This window comes from Anguilla anguilla, chromosome 1 (assembly GCF_013347855.1).
Source record: "Anguilla anguilla isolate fAngAng1 chromosome 1, fAngAng1.pri, whole genome shotgun sequence".
NCBI lineage: Eukaryota > Metazoa > Chordata > Actinopteri > Anguilliformes > Anguillidae > Anguilla > Anguilla anguilla.
In genome coordinates, this window is record NC_049201.1 from 81,423,423 (window position 1) to 81,446,804 (window position 23,382).

Genomic DNA, 23,382 nt, shown 5'->3' on the forward strand with positions numbered 1-23,382 from the left:
TAAAAGAGATCAATCAGAATGGGGTACTGCTGGTTAAATAAAGATTAAATAAATATTTAATAAATATTAAATAAAGATTGAACATTTGTTTAAATGTACAGGTGTGGATTTACTGTTCAAAAATAATCAAATTCTGATTTGATTATAAACTCTACTAAAACTATTTATGTTCATATTAGAAGCTTTCTTTAAAGTAAAAAAAAAAATGTTTTTAGTTTACTTGATGACCGCTATTGTGCTCCCATATTTAATTACATTTTTTTACGATTGCTTTGACTCATTTAGCATAACAGTTTCAATGTGCAAAACTCTTAACACAGAATGCTGTACTGTTCATTTTGGATTCAAAATGTAATGCAGCATGCAAAATAAAAATACCAGTGTCAAATCAGAGAATAGTATATGCAAAAGTTTATCACAGCACCAGAACATTAGATATTTCAAACAATGAAAATCATTGCTACATTTTCAATATACAACAGTCATCATCAAATAATGCTGCCAGACACAAAATCCTTCTGATCAAAAACGAGTTTGAAAGTGTTCCTCATAACGCAAAATTCTATAGTCCTAATCTTGGGCACAAAATCATATATAGCATGCACGACAGAAACAACTGAACCAAATTAGATTGTACTTCATGCTAAAGTTTATCATAGTGTAGCGTTCAGCGCGGAAAACAGAGGCGGAGACGGGGCTGCCCGTTTCCGAAGTGGCCCAGCGGAGCTTCGCTTTATTGCAGACATCGCTTATTAACAGTTCCACAGATCTGTCCCGTTCGATCACGCGAACAGCTATTTTATAGCTCTGGGACGCCCTGATTGGCTTAATTCGCTGCCCTCGGTGCACCAATCACCGGACATTAGCGAGAGCCAATCGCAACATCAAGTACACAACACAAAACTAGCATTACTTACAGCGGTGTTCATAGCAATATTAACAACACTACTGTACACAAGCGTAAGGTTCCAACGAAAACAAATACAACGAAGTTAGCTAGCGCTACATAAGCGACTATTAACAGGCTAAGCACGTTTAATAACAACACAAACACGACAATAACGGAGGCGAGATCGCCACAATAGTGTCAGAACAGTGTATATGTTCATCATTGAAGTTTTGAATAATTTAATTATTGGTGCATTTTCAAATACAACGGCCATTATCAAATAATGCGGTCAAACACAAAATACGTGTTAGCAAAAAAGAGTATGCAATGGTCATTTCCCTCATAGGTACTTGAAATTATGTACAGCAAGCATCCCCTGCGATAGACTGCAGTAGCCTATAGCGCTTGTGTTTTTATGAAAGACAAACAAAATATTAGATTAGATTATATGAAGTTTAATCATTAAAGAAAAATCATACAGTAATGCAGTACTGTAAACACAACTGTATTGTACAGTAAAAACAAAAACGGTAAAAGCAATAACAGTTACAGTAACAACAAACTTTACCATAAAGTACAACAAAAAAAAACTGCTTTCTGGTGCTTAAGCAACATTTTGCCTCTCCGCTGCATTTGGCCACAGAATTTCGTCAACGTTGCATCTGATGTCTTCGTTGGCAACACAGTGCTGGTAAAATCTTTTAGAATGCCTTATCCACCCCTGACACTGCTGGGCTGTAATGTCATCACATGCCTCATCCATGGCCTGAAGGAGCATTGCCTGCTCACGTGGACGCCTATCGTATACCTTCCACCTCCAGGCCGAGAAAAACTCCTCCATGGGGTTCAGAAAGGGGGATTAAGGTGGAAGGAATTTTGAATTTATTAAACCAGTCTCGCACAGCCAATGCACAATGGAAGTTTACATTGTCCCAGACAATGATGAACACCATCTGAGCATTTGGCTGTAAGAGACGGTTGTGCAGCCCATCCAGAAAATGTATGAGGCGCACAGAGTTGTATGCCCCCAGCAGAGGGTCACGAGCCTCAACTGCATTGTGGGAAATGGCAGCACACATTGAGATGTTGGCTCCACGCTGTCCCGGGACATCAACAGTGGCCCTCTGCCCAATTACATTCCAGCCCCAACGTCGGCGCTTGCTGTGTCCACGTGTCACTAAAGACAACGACGGCATCCATGTACGCAGCGCAACCCTCTAGGCCCGCCAACACCCTGTTCATGAGTCTCTGAAACGTCGAAGGAGAATTTTGTTGCGCTTTACCAACCAACACTGACTGTAACATAACGACTTGTTCATCCTCAGGCCAATTAAGAACTTTAGCTAGTCTCTCAAACAGCACAAAAAACATGTCTGGGTCTTTTTCAGAAGATTTAGGGATTGGACAAAGATTGCGGGTGACATCAAAACCAGAGGAGCCAGAATTCCCATCTAAAGAACTAAGTACAGAAGCCTCAAACCCAGGTCGACCTACCAAAGATTGTCTTAGTACTTTGCTCTTTAAATTTCTCACGCTCAAGCCAACTTATCCTGTTCAAATTTTAGTTTTGCAAACTCAATTTTCTCCTTTAAATCTTGTTCGGATTTTACTTTTCCAACCTCAAGCCTTAACCTCTGCATTTCAAAGTCATGCTTGACTGTCTCTAATTGCACCAGGTCCCGAAACGACATCTCGTGTTCCAATTCAGACTCACTCTCTGGCTCTTGAGATGGCAGTGCAGCTGGCATGGGTGCTAAGGACAATGTAATGTCCTGTTCGGATGCCAAATGAATTGCCATGTCTCTTAAATCACCTTTTTTGTGTGCAGATGCTACAGTGCCACCCCAAAACACTACTAATTGACTTAATTCAGCCTTAGAAAAAGACAAGAATACACTGTTTGACGGTTCCCTTCGAAAAACCTTAATTTTCCCACTCTCTATGGCATCAAGGTCAGACATCGTGTTAAATTGTGACGAACAAGGGAATTGCAATAGAGATGCAACCTCTCGAACGGAAAATTTAAGAAGGATGAGCAGGTTACAAAGTGAGAAACGCGCAGGCAACCCGAGAAAAAAAAGAGCACCCCACTATACTAACGGAATCCCTAGTTGTCATGTGACGGCGGGGTATTTAATCACTGAACCCTGCAGCATAACACACAACCTGACAGACTGCGCATCACACCACAGAATGAACCCAGGACAAATGCCACAAACCGATTTAGTCACACAAAAACAACAAACACCCACCAAAATCGCCAAACAGAATCCCCGAAGGACACTGTCGCTACAGCCTAATTGGGGTAATTGTGCACAGCTCTAGTAGTAAAACACCGGCATGTTGCCTGTCCAGATCAGTGTATCACTACTCACCCCTACTCAATCGGTGACCGCAGCACTGAAGCAGAGAAAAAAAAAAAAAAAAAAAAAACTCAGTGCTGTAACGAAAACACAGTTCAGTTATTCTCTCCACCCGTACGCTCAAAGGCGTAACAATTTAAAAGGCTTTTCACTTCACCAAGCTCCTTCTAAAACAAACACAATGCCACGTGTGTCAAAAGAACTGTTTTTAATATAGCCTAACTCAAGCTCAACGTTACAGCAATTCAACTCAATTAAGTTATTCCTTCAAAGGGGCTATCCAAACAGACCCGCACTTGCTGGTCTGCACAAGGCATGCACATAAACAGCTCACCAACACTTCCTGTACCACACTCACCACTGATAGGCCAGAACGCCAGCGAACATCCGCGCCTACATACAAACCAGGAAGCAAACACTAGCTCTGCTTAATGCGAATCGAGAGAGCCACGTGGCAAACCGCTTATAACACTTTACCCATGCTAATTAAATATAAAAAAGGGATATGTTTGTGACCCACAAACAATCCCGAACAAGCCCCAAATTCATGTGACGACCCGGCTCAAGGACCGACACATGAAACGGACACCAGACTTTGGTTGAAGGAAATAACAAGTGTTTGTTGAAAAAGAGAACAAAACCAAACCAAACCGAAACCAAACTAACTATATCAGCGTCAGTAATCAGTGTGCATGGAGGTGTTGGGTGCCTGAAGTGTTTGGGTGTGCTAACTAAAGCATAAAAATGTGTACGGGGAAAAAGTGCAGCAGCGTCTGTGGCAGTCAGGCTTCCAGCTGGTGGAGAGAGAGAGTGAACGCCCAGCATCCTTGCCCTCTTAAGGACTGCGAACAGCTGCGTGCAATCAGGACTGCTACTCCTGACAGCACGCAGCACCCTGGCCAACAAGGGCAAATACACAGACAGGTGAAAACAAGAGGGGAGGGGCGCACGCAAGGCCTTACAGCGCTGAATGGACCCCCTGGCGAAGTTGGACCATAGGCACGTGCCTAGTTTTCCCAGCTCCCTTGAGACCAATGGACAGGCCCACACACATACGTACATAATCCTAATGTGATGTCTAGGGCATGATGTCAACCAGTCTACACATTTATAGAGGATGGGTCGCTAAAGTATTCGCTACTGTAGTATTGCAACATTGCTATATACATACCTGAACATATTCCACCCTCAAAGCCTTCACTCTATCTTCATTCCTTGGGAAAGGCACCAAGTAAATTTGTTTCATTGTGATATGGTGCTTTTTCAAAGTTCGCCCAATTGTTGCTAGCCTGATTGAGTGGATGTTTTGGAAGATTCCGTTATCTGCCAGAATGTTTTGTTTGGATTTTCTTGATCCGTATGTCATTTCTTTGAACCGCCATGTCTGCTAGTGCCCTCTCCTGCTGGGCAGAGAGGAGACGGCCATGTCCTCCAGCTGATGGTGCTTTTTCAGTTCTAAAGTACAGTAAAGATAACAATTACAATTCACACTCACACTTTAGTATTTATTAAATATTTTGTATTTGATTTATTTAAAATATTTTATTGGAAAACCTGTCACGGTTCCGCATTTTCTGTTTCTGTTTTTCCCCTTTTGGCCGCCAGATGGCGGCACTTCAGTTTTGTGTTTCAGTTTGTTCTGCCTCCCTGTGTTAATTGTATTATTGGTTTTAATTATTATATCATTGTTCCCACCTGTGTCTTGTTATCCCCTCCTTTTCTGGTTTTATTGTTCTTTGAGTTCACCTGTGTTTTGTTACCCTTGTCTATTTAAGTTCTTTGTTTCCTGACTCGGCTGCTGGTTCCTTGTGTTTCTGCCTGTGTTCCTGCTTGTGTGTGTTCCACCCTGCCCGTGTTCTGTCCTGCCTGTGTTCCACCCTGCCCGTGTTCTGTTCTGTTTTTTTCAGTTCTTAAGAATCTTTTTGTGTTTTGTGGTTTTGTCCCTCGTGGCTTTTTGTTTGTTCCCTGTTTGTTAAGTAAAGTCTTTGTTTGAATTTTCCTTTTGGAGCCTCCCGTGTTTTTTTACTCTGCGCCTGGGTCCAACCCCCCAAATCCCTGACAAAACCAAATACTTTCACAAATAGTAATAAAAAAATACATTCCTTTAAATAAATGCTTTCCTGGGAAGCCAAATACTTTTTCAAATAGTATTTAGAGCCTTTTAAAAATGTATTAAAATACAGATACAATTGTAAATTATTTAAAATACCCCAGAGTTCTTTGTACAATACTCCCTGGGGCCAAGGGTTGAATTTGGGCAAGGGTAGCCTATGTCGGCAATTTTAAACAACCCATGTGCTGCCTCTAACAGTCAGTAGCCTAAATGCCCGTACATGTCTTTGCATGGGGAATGGAAAACTCAAACTTCTTGATAAGCTTTGTTTGTTCCCATGAAATCTTTTTAAAGTTAGTGGTTTTTACTGTATTTCCTCTTTTTCTCTGTGGTCAGAGTGTTCGACAGCCATGCAAACAGTTCCTTCTTTTACATTTTGTAAGGTTAGACACAGATAAAATAAAATGCATCCATACATACTCACTACAGATTAACAATGCAAATTGGTACAGTTGGACTGGGGCCATCAGCAGTCACCTGACGCATTCTAGTCAAAATATTGTCCTCTAAATTGGACAAAACGCTCACATTTCAGTTGTTGTGAAAGTATTTTCAAATAATTTCATTAAATCAAAGCCTTTTTATTTGAAAATTCAGTATATATAAAGACATTTGTAAATAATTGTGAATAAATGCAAATGCTCCTTAAATACACAATGCTGACTATTTTTGATTTAAATAGTCAGCATTCTCAGTATTTCTAATATAATTTCAAACAATTTCTAAAAAAAGTATTTAAAAGTAATAACTGAATCATTTCACAACAGCATGTTTTTGTGAGAATTCTGTATATATATTAAATAGTGTTCCATAAAGTCATACAGTTTAAAAGCATTCTCAGCTGTCCTCCTAACACGTTGCCTAATACTCATTGAAGTTATTAGCAGGTAAATCACAGTCAGGGGTTGACAGCTTTGGCCCTGGAGACCCGCAAAATATCTGCATTTTTATTTCTACTCGGCATTTAGTCGATCGATTAAAGCAGTTGATTTCACAGTTAACGCACATCGTCTGGTTTCTAGGTTTTCGTTTTTAAGGCGAAAACAAAAACCAGCAGACCCTGGACCTCTGGGGATCAGGACCAGGCCACTCCTGAAAAATGGTGCGATTTGTCATTTTGTTAGTGTCTGGTATTTTTTTTGCAGCTGAGGACGGATTCCATGGCGGACGTGCTGAGGAGCCTGAACCTCCTGGAGGTGCTGAAGGAGTTCATGGAGAAGAAGGGGCCCTCCGAGGTGAAGGAGGCGGTGGAGGACCTCCTCATCAGCAGGGTGAACATCGCTGTGGTGGGGGAGAGCAGCCCGGAGAAAACCGCCCTCCTCAACTCCCTCCGCGGCCTGGGGCCCGGGGACGGTGGGGCGGCCCAGTTCCCCTCCCCCAGCCCCCAAGAGGAGCTGACAGTTTACCCAAAACCCAAACACCCAGACATCCGACTGTGGGACCTGCCCGTGGTCCCTGATGGCTCTCCCTTTGACCCAGAGGAGTACAAGAAAGTCAAGTTCCTGCGCTACAATGCCGTCATCGTGACGTCCTCTCAGATGCGGGTTTGCAGCAACAGCGCCCTCGTGTGGCGGGAGGCCAGATCGCTCCAGAGGGAGGCTGTGTACTTCGCCTTGCTGGCCTCTGAGCGTGACTCGTGGGAGTCCATGGAGCCTAGGCGGAAAGCCAGCCAGGAGGCGTTGGGGTCGGAGGGTCTGGCTTCCCCGAGGGTGTTCCTGGTACGTGGCACCGCCTTGGAGACCCTGGACTTCCCCGAAATCCTGGAGGAAATGTGGCGAGACATCCCGGAGGTCAAGGCTACCGCCCTCCTCCTGGCCCTTCCGGCCCTGTCCATCGCCTTGGTGACCAGAAAGCGGGACGCCCTCAAGGCGCTGGTGTGGGCGGCGGCCTCGCTCTCTGGCGGCATTTCGGCCGTCCACGTGCCACTGGTGTCCTCCGCGGTGGACGCCGGTGTGGGGGTGCGGATCCTGAGCAAGGCGCGCGACTCGCTGGGCCTGGACGACGCGGAAAGGGTGGTGGCAGCTGCAGTTGGGGGGGCAGATTGAGAAACTGAATTCTTCGCGACCAATTTAAGAAAAAAAAGAAAAAAATACTTGGTGGTCTAATACTTTTCGGCCTGTACTGTTCATGTTGCATTACGCATTTGCATTAATTTGATATTTTTGTTTGTAAATTTTCCATGTATTTCTTGCACCATGAACATTGCATCAGACATAAGAAAGCTCTTTAATGAAAACAAAATGTGCAAAATGACTTGAAGTGATATTTCATGGCAACGCTTGCTGAACTTGGCTCTGTTGTTATTATCACTTGCTGCATTATGAGATCAGGTCTTGAGTGATGATGCATTGGTTCTGAGAATAAACTCATTGCAAATATCCAAAAAGAATCTTATTTCTCTCCCTTCTTTCCATGAAGAAGTCGGTTCCCAGTAACAGCTGCAGAAGACTATTTAAAACAGTGGGGGGGAAGTACAGTATTGAAAAAATACAGTATTGAGTAAGAAAGAAAGACAGTGACACTTCCCACGGCATCCTCTGCAGGAAACAGGTTCTTTTTTTTTCTTTTGACACTTGGCTAAACTGTGAAAATGCATTACCAAGAAGGGGGGTTCTGTGTGTGTATATTTCCTGTCTAAGGAAGAGGGGCCAAGTTTCAGTCATTTTACGATAAGGACATAGTACATCCAGATTAACTGTAGCTGATTTCTAATCCTCTGTCACATCCAACTTGTAGGTAAGCAGCCACTTTTACAATTCTTTCATGGGTAAATGATTTCCAGCATTTCTGTTTCTGATGGGGTTGTCTCTCTACCCCCTCTAGGTACAGGTATCAATGCCATTGCTACAACAGTTATTCACATTTCATTTGAGTTTGGTTTATTCTGTGTGGTAATGTTACAAGGTAATGTCTGCGGCTCTATCTTTGACCTAGTGAAGAGCATCAACTTGGTTTTCTCAACATTTAAAATAAGCTTCAGCTGATAAAGCTGAGCCTGTATGGTATTAAAAGCAGACTGTAGGTCTTCAAAAGCATTTTCTACTGTTTCTGTATACGAGTAGATGACTGTGTCATCTGCATAAAAATGAAAACTGGCATTTGACTCGTGTTTGCCAATATTGTTTAAATAAATCGTAAATAAAATAGGTCCTAGGACTTAGCCCTGTGGCACCCCATTCTGTACAGTTAAAACACCAGATGTCTTTCCATCAAACTGGATGCACTGTGTTCTTTCTAAGAGGTAGCTTCTGAACCAGGAAACTGCCTGGTCAAAAAATCTTATATTGACTAATCTTTGTAGCATGATGGCATGATCTGCAGTGTCAAATGCCTTTGACAGGTCAATAAAAAGGGTTGCTTCTTATCCAGCGCACAGATAACATAATTAACCACTTTAATTGCTGCAGTAGTAGTGCTATGCTGTTTTCTAAAACCTGATAGGCACTCAGCTAAAATATTGTTGTTGCTTAAAAATCCCTTGATCTGATCACACACCAGTGTCTCCAATACCTTAGCCAGAATTGAAAGCTTAGAAATAGGCCTGTAGTTATCTAGATTTGAGGGCTCCCCTCCTTTAAACAGGGGCAAAACAAAGGCAGATTTCCATACACTGGGGATAACATTCAATTCAAGAGTGAGATTAAAGAGATACGTTAGGGGCTCAGTAATAAAATCAGAAGAAAGTTTCAATAGATAAGGATCCAAGTTGTCAGGACCAACTGCTTTTTTTGAGTCTATGCCTTTAAGCGCTTTGTGTACTTCTGGTAGAGAAAAAGGGGAAAAACAAAAACTTTGTCCCATTCTCTTATTTACAACGGCATCAGTAAATGGCTGATTACCTGATGTAGCCTTAAACAGAAAACCAGAGGAAACAAAATTTGTTGAAACAGTTGAGCATTTCAGCTCTATCAGTGACCTTATCAACGCCCTTTATAATACATGACGGCAGTTCATAATTACAGTTTGTACTCAGGGATTTGATTACTTTCCAAAATTTGAAAGGGTTGTTTAAATTTTTAGTTGTGGTTGATACAAAGTAGTCAGATTTTAGCTTCTTAACTAAACGTGTACACTTATTCCTCAGAAACCTAAATATTAGCCAATCTGACTCTGAACCTGTCTGAACCTGTTCTCCTAGCAGTAGCCCAAGCTTGGTTTCTCATGTGTAATTGCTTAGACAACTCGTCAGAAAACCAAGTTCCCTACCTTCAATCCTGTAAGTTCTAAAAGGAGCATGTTTGTTTGAGATTTTCAAGAAATTGTCCCTAAAGGAAGTCCAAGCCATTTCAACATTTGGAATAAGACTGATCCTGCTCCAATCACAATAGTGCAGGTCGTGTAAAAACGATTGTTCTGAAAAATGTTTAAAATTATGTTTTTAGAGAAAACGGCGGTTGGTTTTAGGGATCTTAGTGCAGCGTATAGCCTAGCTGCAATGGCACAGTGGTCACTCAGATCATTAACAAAAATACCAGTTGCAATATATTTGTGTGGAACATTTGTCAGGAAAAGATCAATAAGGGTCAATTTCTCTGGACATTTTTCTGATTTGGACGTGTTGGGCCACTTATTAATTGCGTTAAATTCATAAAGTCGCAGTAAGCCTTTAAATCATCAGAGATCGGTTTTAACCAATCCCAATTTAGATCTCCGACAATGACAACTTCACCGTAGTTCAGTTTCGCCATGCATTTCATGAAAGAAGACAGCATATTACTTGGAGCAGATGGAGGTCTGTAACAACCAACCACAGTAATGAAGATGTCTTTCGACACCTCTACTATTAGAGCAAGCATTTCAAATTGTTTGCACGCGGACTCTGACAGCAGTACACTCGTACGGAAATTGCTTTTGGCATAAATAGCTACACCACCTCCCCTTTTGGGTCTGTCAGTGCGGAACACATTGTAGCCATATATATGAATATCTTCATCAGGAACAGACTTGCTCAACCAAGTTTCAGATATCACAATTATATCAGCATCAGTTGATTCAACCCAAATCCTTATCAGGTCTATTTTCGGAACTAAACTACGAACATTAAAATGTACAATACCCAGACCCGATGTACTTTTAAAATCTGACGGAGTTTCCAAACATTTTAGACTTAAGTCTGGGCCAGGGTTTGGTTGAACTTTTCCAGATAAAAGCAACAGTAGAACAGTTTCTCAGTTTATTGTGCTTAAACATCACTTTTTCAGCATTTAATTTGTCCACAAAATCCAAAACAGAGTCTTTCGATACAACAAAGTAGTCATTCAAAAGCAACAAACTATGAAGATGATGTAGGATTTCCGAATTTTTTGTTGGCTTGACGACAGACAGGGCATGATCAAAATGAAATACTGAGTCCGTGGCAGTCAGGGAAGATCATCAACACACTACTCACCACATTCTGCTCGCTACGGACGGTGAGTGGATAGTATATTATTACCAGGAGTGTACTTCGACCCACTGATTTGTGTTGTGTGCTCAAACACCAGGATTGCCAGATGCGCTCAAAGCGGATTTCCAGGCCGTGGTGTGCACTATACGGGTTGCCAGATAGCCATAGTCTTTGATCACAGAGAGACACTGTGTGGGTTGCCAGGTGCACGAGGACAGGATTGCTTGTTGCTCACAAAGAGCCGCGAAGTGCAGGTAGAAAGAAGATTCAGCTGACCAGGAAAAAAAACTTCTACTGATGTGCAGGCCAGCTTCCTTCATAGACAACATCAGTAGGCAGCCGTGGAGAATGTTGACCATGGAACAGGGGCTGGGAGATGGTGGTCTAGCTGATCAGAACAACTCCAGGGAGAGGCGCTGAAGCCACTCTTATGCCACTTACGCTGGCATTTTGAAATCATATAATCCACGAGCTTTTCTTTTGCAGACTTTGTCGCACTTCAAGGGCTGTTTTGCTAGGCCTTGTTTGGTGGTCCTGTTTTCAAGTTTGGGCAGCAAGCAAAAAATAATGCATCAAGACGAACTTTTCAACATATTAAAAATAAAATAAAATAAAACCTATTCTGGCTAAAATTTAAAAATATTTGGTGTGACAAATGAGTACAATTAACTTACAAACTTACAAAACACTTAGAAACACTGGACTGCAAACTCAGACAAAGACTGATATGCTGCCACTGATATGTTGCATATGCATGCATATACACAGACTCACAACCATGCATACACACACACACACACTTCATAAGTGGGTTTACAGTGTCTTCTTTTCCAGATTTCTCACACTGATAAAGGAAGGTTCATCATGATCTCTTTCTGGGCCATGGTCTTCTTTCTGATTGGTGGTATGTACCTGCTACAACATCCCTGTCCCTGCACGTTTCGTTATGCCCTTGCCTCTGTCACTGACACATTTCACTCATAAGCATTTTTTTCCCCAGTAGAAATCGGTCCTTGTTACTGTGCGCATGACGATCGGCATAGCAACCACGGTTTTACGAATGAACACAATGTTAACTTCTGAGGATTACCTTTCTGCTGCAATCCAACAGTGCAATATTAAGAACAGAAAATTCCACTTTAGAGGCAGACTGACTGCTCTAATGGTTCCTTCTTCTCTCTCTCTCTCTCTCTCTCTCTCTCTCTCTCTCCTTTTCTACCATAAGACTCTGCTTGCAGTTCCAGTGAGATGATGGCCAAAGAGGGCTCCTGTGTGACGGTCCACATAACTCTGCTCAATACAAGGAATTCTGGGTACACTGTTTGGTTGAAGGACGCCGTGTGGAATGAGAAGGCAAAGGATTATGAGGGCACAATCGTGCACAGCCTCAAACCTGACAAACCCGCCGCGAGTGAATTTGAAAACAGAGTGTCTGTGGGTTCCACTGGGTCCACTGGGGGTTTAATGAACTACGAATTGACCATCAGTAACCTGAGACTGAATGACAGCGGAAAGTACTCAGTTAGATACTATGATAAACTTGATCCTGTTCAAAAACTGAAAAGCTTGCCAAAGAGTCTTGATGTTCAGGGTAAGTTCTCTTGCAGTGATATATATATATATATATATATATATCTATCATCTATCATATATATATATATATATATATATATGATAGAGGCCCCTTTATGTTCACCATCCAGTAGTTGTCTAATTGTCTACTGTATGAAAAGTATTTGTCTGGTATTGGATTTATTATTTAAGCAGCAGTCGTTGCAAAGATACACAACTGGCAATCCTCAAGAAGCATGCTTCAGTTACCAACAGTAATGTATTTGTAAGGTATCTGTGTGCAATATAAATGCTGATAGCTGTTATCCCTTAACCTGCTACTGGCAAAACTGACAGCATTGCCATCATGAGTAGTATGCCTGATATAGGATTGATTATTTAAAACAGTTTAGAAACATTTCAGATATTCACAACTCGAAAGCCTGAAGGAACACACTTCAAGGTTACCCACAGTAATGCTTTTGCTTATATTTGCAGATGGCTGCTATGTAATTAAGCTGATTTCGTTTTATTTTGTTCTGGGCTCACTTAAACACAGATATCATCTCATTATCACCATTGGCATCTGCATTTATGTATTTCATGAGGGACTGTGTACAATTACTCACATTCACGATGGTCGTACGAGCCAGCCAAGAGGCCGCACGTTGCTTTACAATGATAGGCCCCGGAGCAGAGGGGGCTGCACGCTTTCCTCAGACAAAGAAGCCCAGAACATGACAAAAATAGTCTTTAGGCAACTAAATAAATCCATCACAGATTAACACATGATGATGAAACTGATATTTATCATCATCATCATCATCATCATCATAATCATCTTTATCTTCAGCATCGTCATCACGTTCATCATCATCATCATCATCATCATTATCATCATCATCATCATCACCATCTTCATCATCATAACGATCTTCCCCTGTAGGGAACCCTTGCCAGGTCAGCGTAACAGGGCCGGAGCTGGTCCAGACGGGGGCGGAGGTGATTTTGCGGTGCTCCACCGTGGGGCCCTGCCAGTACAGCCCCGAGTGGCGTAGCTCGAGGTCAGGCCTGGCCTCCAGTGAAGGCTCCGACATCCAGGGTGCGAAAACAGCCCAGCTGAGCTTCAAAGCGGACTGGTCACATGACGGGGTGACGTTCTCCTGTTGGCCGTCGCTGAGCAACGACGCGTGCGCCTCCAGAAACATCACGCTGACCGTGGGAGGTAAGTCACGGAATTAAAATTTGTATTGTTTCACCTGCCGATGCTGCAATCTTCATATCAGGGACACCGAAGCTACGTTTTACACATGACTAATATCCGAATTACCCGCAATGCTATTGATCCAGTCTCTGGGCATTTTTTCCCATAGTTTACAGAAAGCTTTCTTCTTCATTTATTTATTTATTTAGGATCCCCATTAGCAATACACAGTGTGCAGCTAATATCCCTTGTGTTCTGCATGATACATTTATTACGAAAAAATGGCAACCTGTCATGTCTGTCCAGGGCTGCCCTGTATGTGCCAAAAATGTCATGTCCCTTATGTGACACCCATTGAGTATGACCTTGTGTCCCTGTATGTCCCACAAAGTTTTACCTGCTGTCAATTAGTTCCTGAAAAAAGCAGATGACTGAAAAGCCAAATCTGGTATGTGGTGCTTTTATTGAATATGAGCCACCAAATTTGGGGTGCTCTATAGATCCGGCAGGAAACAAAATGGACTCAGTTTGACTGCGTGTGCTGTGGGTCAGCAGAAATCCTACCGTTAGTGTGTAGCTAGTTGTTGATTAAGGCATGCAACCAGTTTATTTTGTTTGTTTAGCACTAGCCCCTTTAACCATAGTGAACAGTAAATATTTACAGTAGTATAGTCCAAATAAACATGAAAAAACCTTGTAAAAGACGATTGATTAACCGTTGATTAAGTAAGTTCTGATTGATTAAGAACTTATTCATTTAGAGTCCCAGTGCTCTCCGTGTAGACGTCCTGTGTGAGTGCTGTATTTAGAGTCCCAGCGCATTGTGAATACTCAGCCTGTGACTGTTATCGATCTGTGATTTACTGTTGGAGTGTCTGTGATTCACCGCTATGGTCGGTGACCCAGAGTCACAGCGAATGTCTGTGATTCATTGTCACCGTAGTTGTCTGTGCTCTCCAATCACCAATCACCCTCTGCTCTTACTCTTTGACTGTTTTTTTCCACAGCAACAGATATGAATGCAGTGCTTTTTACCATTAGACCTCCAACACTGAAAAGCCAGATTAGCACATCAAGTTGTTTCTCAGAGGAGTCACATCAGGCAGAAAGCACAATAATTTTTTGGGATTTTCTCGATTATGTTAAATTGCCAGGTGGTAGTTCAATATAATGGGTAAAGAACTGGTCTTGCAAACTAAAGGTTGCGGGTTTGATTCATAGGTGGGGCACTGCATTGTACCCTTGAGCAGTGTACTTACTCAACTGATTCAGTATTTATCCAGATATATAAATAGGTACAATGTAAAAAAGCCGAAGCTGTGTAACTTGCTCTGGATAAGGATGTCTGCAAAATGTCCTCAAACAAAATATATATAAAATGATTTGAAAGGCCAACTTCATTCCAAAAATCTAAATCTGATGATTTTTCCACCTTTCCATTATTTGTTCTTGACAACAAACTATTTTTAGCATTATGGGACTAGCTATGTCAATTAGTTGTGTTTCTTCATAAATTCCAAGGTAATTTTGATCATGAGTGAGGGAAGAAATATGACAAAGCTTGGATTCATTAGCCTTTTAAAAAACAAATATTATTCTTAGATCCTCCTAAGAAGACCTCAGTGTCAGTCAGCCCCTCTGGTTCAGTGTTAGAGGGCATCTCTGTGACTCTGACCTGCAGCAGTAATGCCAACCCAGCAGTGCAGAACTACCCCTGGTATAAAGTGAGTGGGACAGAGATGAACACTGTAGGAACTGGACAGAATCTCACCTTCAATGTGATTGAGTCCAGTGGCAGTGAACAGTACTACTGTGAAACACAGAATGAACATGGAAAGGATAACTCAACAACTGTACGGCTGAATGTGATATGTATGTTCAGTGCATCTATTATATAATTGTATAAATAATATTATTGTTATATGTGGGCAGCTGTGCTGTTTGTAACTGTGGATCCTGTGTTCAGACATGCCTCAGATCTCTGTCTCTGGGAGCTGCAGCAGAACTGCAGAAGAGATCAGCTGCTCCTGTGAGAGCCATGGGAATCCCTCTCCCAGCATGGAGTGGCGTGTGTCTGGACTGCGGGTCACTAACTCTACTGACAGAGTCATCAGGGAGGAGCAGCTGGGGAACACAGGCCTGAGGAGCTCCCTCACCATGCACCAATCACAGGGAGACATGCCCACTCTCCTGTGCGTCAGCACCAACACTCTTGGCAACTCCAGCCTCCAGCTCCACCTCCGGTCTCCACAGCAACACTCAGGTAAATGGAAGCACATTTCTCTTTTTTAACATATTTATACATCACACACTAATATACAGAGGTGCAGATTTTGATGGTTTTACTTGAGGGTTTGTAAAAGTACTGTTGATGACGCTGTAACTGTGCTAATATATTTTCTTCTTTTCGTCCTGCAAGTGACATTATTTTTAGGTCGTTGTATTGGTGGGCAGGGGTTAATTTGATATCCCACGCAAAATGTATTTTGTTCCATTTTGTTTTTGGAATACATTCAGCTTTTGAACGGCAGGTTCTAGAATACAACTATTTTTATGTTCCACACAATACCATTCTTCAAATGCATACATGGTTGAATAATTATTTCAGTAATTCATAAGTTCATTCATTTATGAGTGGATATTTACTAAAGTAATAATGCATGTATTATCTTAGAGAGAATGGAACGAATGCTATACATTTTGCAGGCTGTGTCTCCACTGTAATTGGGTGAACATAAACATATAATTTTTGAAGTCTGTTTTTCGGTATGTAACTGATATGTCCTTCATGCAGGATTTGGCATTACCTCACTGCTGATTGGTGCAGCTGCCGGTGCTGGTGCCATGATGATGATATGCCTCATAATGCAGCACATTCTGAAGTAAGGGAAACTGGGGCCTATGAAGTCAGTGTCAGTGTAAAGGGAAATTTCACTGTAATTCCATGTTATTGTGTGATATTACTCAACCCCACTGCTGCGGTCATCATTTTTAAATTGAGCTCATGTAGATGTGTCCCTGTCCCACATCCAGAACAGGCCTCTAAAACTCCACGTGTTTCTATGACACAAAGAGTGAATGCGGCAGCTTGGCTCAGAAATTGAGAGGTACTTTCAGGAGAATGGAAATTCACGACCTGAAGAATCAAAATATTGTAACTGGCACTTTTCAAGCCAAACCATTTTATCAGTGGACAAATCCATGTAAACAATCGATATTCTGTATTGTGCAGAAGGGGAGTCACTTCACACAGCAAGGTGTGTGTTCAGAAGTCCCACAGAGGGGCAGTCCCTCTGAGCAGTTATAATGTTCACATCACATGGTGTTTCAGGTTCATCTTAGCCAATCATCATTTGTTTTATGTTCACTGTTCTCCTAAACAAGGTTAACAGGGTTAGATTTACTGCTGGAAAGAGAGCCCTCCCCCCCCCCCACCTCCCCCCCCCCCCCCCCCCCCCCCCCCCCCCCCCCCCCCCCCCCCCCCCACACACGCACACACACAACAAAGCAAATCAGCAATCATGAACTATGGGCAATATTGATTCATTACTGATCAGTCATGTTAATAAAAAATATGAACATCAATAAAACGTTAACATTTGAACTCCAGCATAGCATTAAAATTTGAAGTTCATGGAAAGTTCCCCTTTAACCTTGGGGTGGAATCTATCAAGGATATTTGATTCAATAAGATTGAAGGTCATATATTGGGATGAAAACTGCAAAAGTTAACATACTTACGATTTGAGAGGGCGGGGTGGAGGGTGTGTTTGTGAATGATGTGTTGGTAATCCAATCTGTAACTGAAATAACTTTAGAGGGATAAGATGACTGTGTTTCTCCTAAAAGCAAACAGATGAGCTCCAACCCTAAGCCAATCACAGAGTGTGTTAGTAACAACCAACAGAACAAAACAAATAGAGATTGGTGGATGCTTTCTGGCTACTTTGGTAACCCTAACCCTAAACATAACCATCAGCTGAGGGAGGGATGCTACAGACCATTCCTGTTTGGTTTTGATTTGTTGGTTTGTGCTACTTTGCAAAAGTGCTGCCCCCACATGATGGTGAAATGCAATTTCCAATGTATGGACAGTAGAAAAACAGGACTAAATGTTACACTGATCTCTGCAGTGATTATAATGAAAGTTGGGTGTGCATCAGCTGAATCTGTGTGCTATTCCCAGGAAGAAGAGACACATCCAGCGCTCTGGAAGTAGAATGAAGGACAGCAAAGGGATCATACTGACAGATGGGGTGAGTCTGAGACAAACACACACACACACACTCTCTCTCTCACACGCACACACACACACACGCATACACATACCTACACACACGCGCACACACATATACACACACGTACACATTCATGCGCACACATACACACACCTAAACACTTACTTTTTAGAGACATTCACCAGAGATCTTTCTTTCCACGTCTGAAAGCATATTCAGTATTCATAACGCCTTAGTGGAAATTGAGATGAGGGTACCAATAGTACTGGAATAATTATTAAACATTAACTAAACAAGGCACCTAATGGTATGTATCTAAAAGTACACAAAGAGCTCGAGCTGATCATCTATAAACCACAGACAGGTTTTATCTTTAACTGATTCTTATGTATGAGAAGCATTTTAAGTGATTGCCATGGTATTTGCCAGGGAAATGTATGCCTAACAAATTTCTATTGGGGAGCTACAAAGTGTTTTAATTCTAATAAGACATACCAAAAATAATTAGATAAAATATCACGAGTAAAATTGTAATATATGTATTGTTTCTTGTTTTGTAATGCTTATTATATAACCTTAAATTTTTTGGCTAAACTTGTTATTACTGTTCCCTTACATATACCTGTCAGCTGAGGGAGAATGACATTTCAAAGATGTATACATTTTTGCTGGGGTTTGAGTATGTTCATTTTCAAACTTTCATCTGAGTGTATTCTTCTGATAATCCAGTCAGGATGGGAAACTGGTGGCACAGTCACTGCAGCTGTCTCTGTGCCTCAAACTTTTCCAAGAAAGAGGACAAGTGTAGTTTTCAAGAGCTCTGACAGAGATTGCGGTTTGATAATGTTACTGTACTCCACTCGAGCCAGGCTACTGCACTGGGTGAAAGAGCAAGAGGAAATACACGAGGGAGAGAAGGAGGGAGGAGGTTCTTGACCGAATATCAAAAGTGTTAAGAAAGAGCAGAGAAAAAGAGAAATAACTAAATGTTGTCTCTGTATCCTAGCACAGTCACGTTACGCCTATTATTTAATGATTAATTATGCAATGATATATTAGATAATAACTGTAACTGATACCTTTATAAGTACCACAAGCAACAAGCACTTTATAACACAGGTAACACTTTAACACCATAATTATTTCAGAATAATTTTATACAATGCAAAAAAATGTGTATGTATAAATATGAATAATAATAATAAAAGGAACACAAAAAATTGATTTCATACATGGATGAATTAATTAATATTTCAAAGAGCTTTAACTAATTTCTTTAATTTACAGAAAAGATATTTATTGACCTGTAAAAATGGCAGAATTAGCCAGTGTGAATAATATTTAAAATTTAGATACTCCACATGCTCATAGCTTTACCATTAGATGAAAATGAAATGTATGACAACAAGGTTTTGTTTTTTTACATTCATTATGAGTGCAAGAATGAATTAACACTGTGAAGCATGACAGTTTTCTTTTAGGTTTGTTTTCATAGGCATTGGGAGACATTATTTTTCTTAACTTTGTGAGTGAAGAATCTAAAAGATGACATCTCTTCCTTCTTCTCTGGCTGTTTCTCAACACAGTTTTTGCAGCTGCCCTGTCATTTTCTTCAAATGGCTGTGTCCCAATGTTGACGTTTCACAAATTCGCACCTTTCTTTTTCTTTTGATCTCTTGATCAGACGGCCGCTCAAGATGAGGAATCGATCTACGTCAACAAGACCATGCTGTCGGGCGTGAGTGCGGTGGAAAAGGGGGACGAGGGCGCCCTGCACTATGCCACTGTGGATTTCTCCAAACTTCCCGGCACGGGTGGGGAACACGGAACGGGCATCGTCCGGGGCACTTCCAAACAGACGTCCGACTACGCCGTGATCCGACACAAATCCAGGGAAGAGAGAGAAGGAGGAGAGGAAGAAGGTGAGGAGGCAAAGGAGGAGGTGGAGAAGGAGGGCCAGGCTGAGCTGGGCACAGAGAGGGAGTGGGCCGAGGCGGGGGGCAAGAAGGAGGAGGAGTCTCGGCCGAATCTGAGCCCACAGGCCTTCGTCAACCCAGAGCCCACGGAGGAGGCCACCTACGGGAACATCTGCCCCTCCAGGCCCACTAAGAGGGCACGGCAGGGACTGCAGCAGCCACCCGGGAACCCTGCTGCAGAGGAGGAGCAGGAGGAGCAGCGCCAGGAGGAGAACTCAGCAGGAGGCCAGGAGAACATGTACGTGGATGCCATGAGCCCCCTGATGGAGGGTAACAGAAAGGGAACAGAGGAGTGTGAGTACGCCGTGGTCAGGAAGCCAAAATAAGTCACTATGGAGATAGGCCAACTCATCACACCACGCTGCACTCTCATAATGCCAAGATATTGCTTTACAGCACGATACATAATGTTTGTTATTATGCAGTACAGATGTTACACTACGGTGTCATACTGAAGTACAGTAACTTATGGGGTCCCAAATGCAACATAAAGCTATTATTTTACCATGCATTTTCTTCTGCATTTAACTGAAATATCCCTATTTCTCTCAGATTTAATGGAAAAAGTCTTAAATTTATTGTCTTTGAATTGACAGGTGTAAATATTTAATGTGGTATCCGGAAATGATATAAATGAGCTAAATGTTTTATTAATAAGGGTTTTTTTTTATTTTTACATGCTATATCTATAAAAATTTAGCTAAATCATTTAATTAATTGTATGAGATATTTAGCTAAAGATTTTGCTTAACGTACAAAACCTTTTGTTAAATGAACAAATATTTAATTAAATTTAAAATAAAACATTTTTTTGCAAAATGAATGTAACATTGACTAAATGTATGAAACATTTAGCTAAATATTTAGCTGAATGTATAACACCCTTTAATGTACAAAACTTGTAGCTAAATATTTAACTAAATGTATAAAACATTTAGCTAAACATACGAGACTTTCAGCTGAATGTATAAAACATGAAATATTATAAGTATGAAATATTTGCTGACTATTTGAAACATTTATAATGGTATAAAACATTTTGCTAAATGTATGCAACCTCTACAGCCCGCCTTACAGTGGTTTACCAAAAGAAACATTCACCTTATTGTGGACAAATTTTGGGAAGTTAATTTTTGTGATGACTAAACACAACTAACTTTGCGTCAAGAGGTTCCCAGACGAGCCTCCGGTCTCTGGCTCTGGGTGTAACGGTGGTGGTGGTGGTGAACCCAATAGCATAGAAAGGCCGCTGGAGACTTGGATGGAGTTGCAAAAAAAATAGCAGAGACTTTAATCAGGAGATTAGTGTACAGAAAACTAAGGGAGCTACTCCAGAAAATACAAAATACTCCAGGCTGTGAATAATGCTCAGAGAGCACCCAATCAGAAGCCAGCGCAGAGAAGCAGGCTAATGGGCTCAAGACAGAGTGAGAAGCAAAGCAACTAAGGCAGAATAAGTGTTGTGATTCATTAACTCTCGAATCGCTATCAGGTGAACACACAATCTCATAATCAGAGTGATGGTTATGTCGCCCTCTGGTGACCAGCAGGAGGAGGTGCAGCTTGAATCCTCACAGTGGGAGATGAGTTGTTCCTGTTGGGGCAGTGGGAATCCCTCTCCCAGCATGGAGCAGCTGATACTTGTGTCTGTTTCTTAATGTCTTTCTTCAGGTCATCGCCGGAACGTGCAGCAACAATGCCACGCTCAGGGTGTGCTCGCATTGGTCAGCACTCCAATAGTAAACAGAGATGAACATTGAACATTGGCATATCCGCCATTTCAAAAACCAGCCTCAGTGCCATTTCACAGGCTTGCCAACTACTGATTTTGATGTTGTTATGCTACACCCTTCCAATGTTGTGGAGACCCCCCCTACAAATTAGCATTAAAAATTTAGACTTTCTTTGCGCAAAACACAACTTCATGTAAATCAAACGGATCCAGACCCCTCATTCTCTTGATCATTTTGAGGATTGTGTACCTTTTACACTTTTTACTATTTTAGATGAAGATTATAGTTCTCCCTCAGAAAAGAGAAGGGAGCTAGCCTGGGGGGAAAAGTGCTATATCGAGTTAATTCATACATTTCTCTAACTGTGTGGTCACTATCTTGTTTGCTGAATAAAGTATTTAAGTTGTTTGTTTGTTTTTCTTTTTTTTGATAAGCCAACTCATTTCAGCATTTAATAAAATGGAGATATGCCTAAGTAGTCTACAGTTTGCCTTGCATCCTGTTTGCCTTGCATGTTGTTAAAAGAATTAAGACCAACCTAGAGATCACTTGCTTCAAATAAAAATAAATTCAAAAACTGAGCCTGAAAGAACATTATTAGAGCACCAGTTCAAAGTGAGCACCGGACACATTTCACATTATTATTATTATTATTATTATCATTATTATTATTATTATCATTATTATTATTATTATTATTATTATTATTATTATTATTATTATTGTTGTTCTTATTATTATTATTATTATTATTGTTATTCTTATTATTATTATTATTATTGTTATTTAGCATACATATTATTTATCTCGCCCCCATGGAAATGTAAAATTCCACCCAGATTAACCTTCAAAAATAACAAAGGACAACAAAGCAAAATTACAAAAATTGTATCCCAGGGGAAGGAATCCTTATCCAGCTGGGATCACACCCTATACAGCGAATAAAGGGACTAAATAAGTTAGGGTAGGATTGGAGAAAATAGGGTCAAGCACCTTCTAGAATCCACTGGGCAAACAAAGTAGTAGGGCTAGGCAAGAAATTAAAATGAGGTCAAACAAGCATCATCAACTAAATGATCACAATCCAAAAGTACAGAGCAAATTCAAAGATTCTTCCCAGTAAAATGGCAAACCACGCCTTTTTAAAAGCGAGCAACCGGAGACAGACGGGCAATCTGATGATGAACCAGAGGGAAATCATGCAGACCCTCACACGTTCAGCAGAGACAAAAAAAACAGAACACAATTGTTTTTATGACTGATGTCATAACAACACTGTAAAGCCTACATAGCATTGTTATAATCCTGGTGTAACAACTGTTATTACCTTTCAAGACAGCTCTTCAAAGTGTTACCAACTTTTTACTGCGCCCTAACTAATTAGGTTGTGTATCCAGAATCTGGAAGTCCTTCATTTGATTACAGTTTTTTGCGATTGCTTACACACTTGCAGAATTTGGCTCATTGTGTCAAAACTCTACACACAAGCCAAATAAGACACAACACTTGGAGATAAACATCTCACTTCTACGTCAAAATTAAACTCTGCAATCAAAATCTAACAATCCTTTTTCAAAATGACATTTTTGCAACAAAATGATACACACATGCACCATTTGAATTACTCTTTCAAAGCAGCAACAACACACTGATGTACTTTATACAAAACACTGCTGTCTTTAGTACTTTGTATACCTTTTTAATTTTCTCATACAGGCTTCTGTGAAAGATTGTTCCAGTACAGTACATCTACTAAAATGTCAATGAACACAAAAATAGAAAGGCTTCAGAAAAATATATATACAGCTTATTTTTTTGCCATTTTTGCAGATTTTTACAAAAACAAAAAAAAACACAAAGAAAAGTAGAATTACAGTACAGTAATCAATACAATATGTTCGTAGGTGACTTAGGTGCATTAACTGTCTT

At 41.0% G+C, this 23,382-nt stretch overlaps 2 protein-coding genes across 2 annotated transcripts in view; both read left to right on the forward strand.

The window, feature by feature from the left end:
• The window catches only part of LOC118226837 (sialoadhesin-like), a 140,081-nt gene that overhangs the window by 100,796 nt on the left and 15,903 nt on the right, over nt 1-23,382 (forward strand). The gene's annotated exons all lie outside the window — the stretch shown is intronic.
• On the forward strand, nt 17,585-21,861 carry LOC118227142. The gene is made up of 2 exons (XM_035417308.1): nt 17,585-17,762; nt 19,429-21,861. The coding sequence occupies exons 1-2, from the start codon at nt 17,727-17,729 to the stop codon at nt 20,044-20,046; spliced, it is 654 nt and encodes a 217-aa protein (XP_035273199.1). The 5' UTR covers nt 17,585-17,726; the 3' UTR covers nt 20,047-21,861.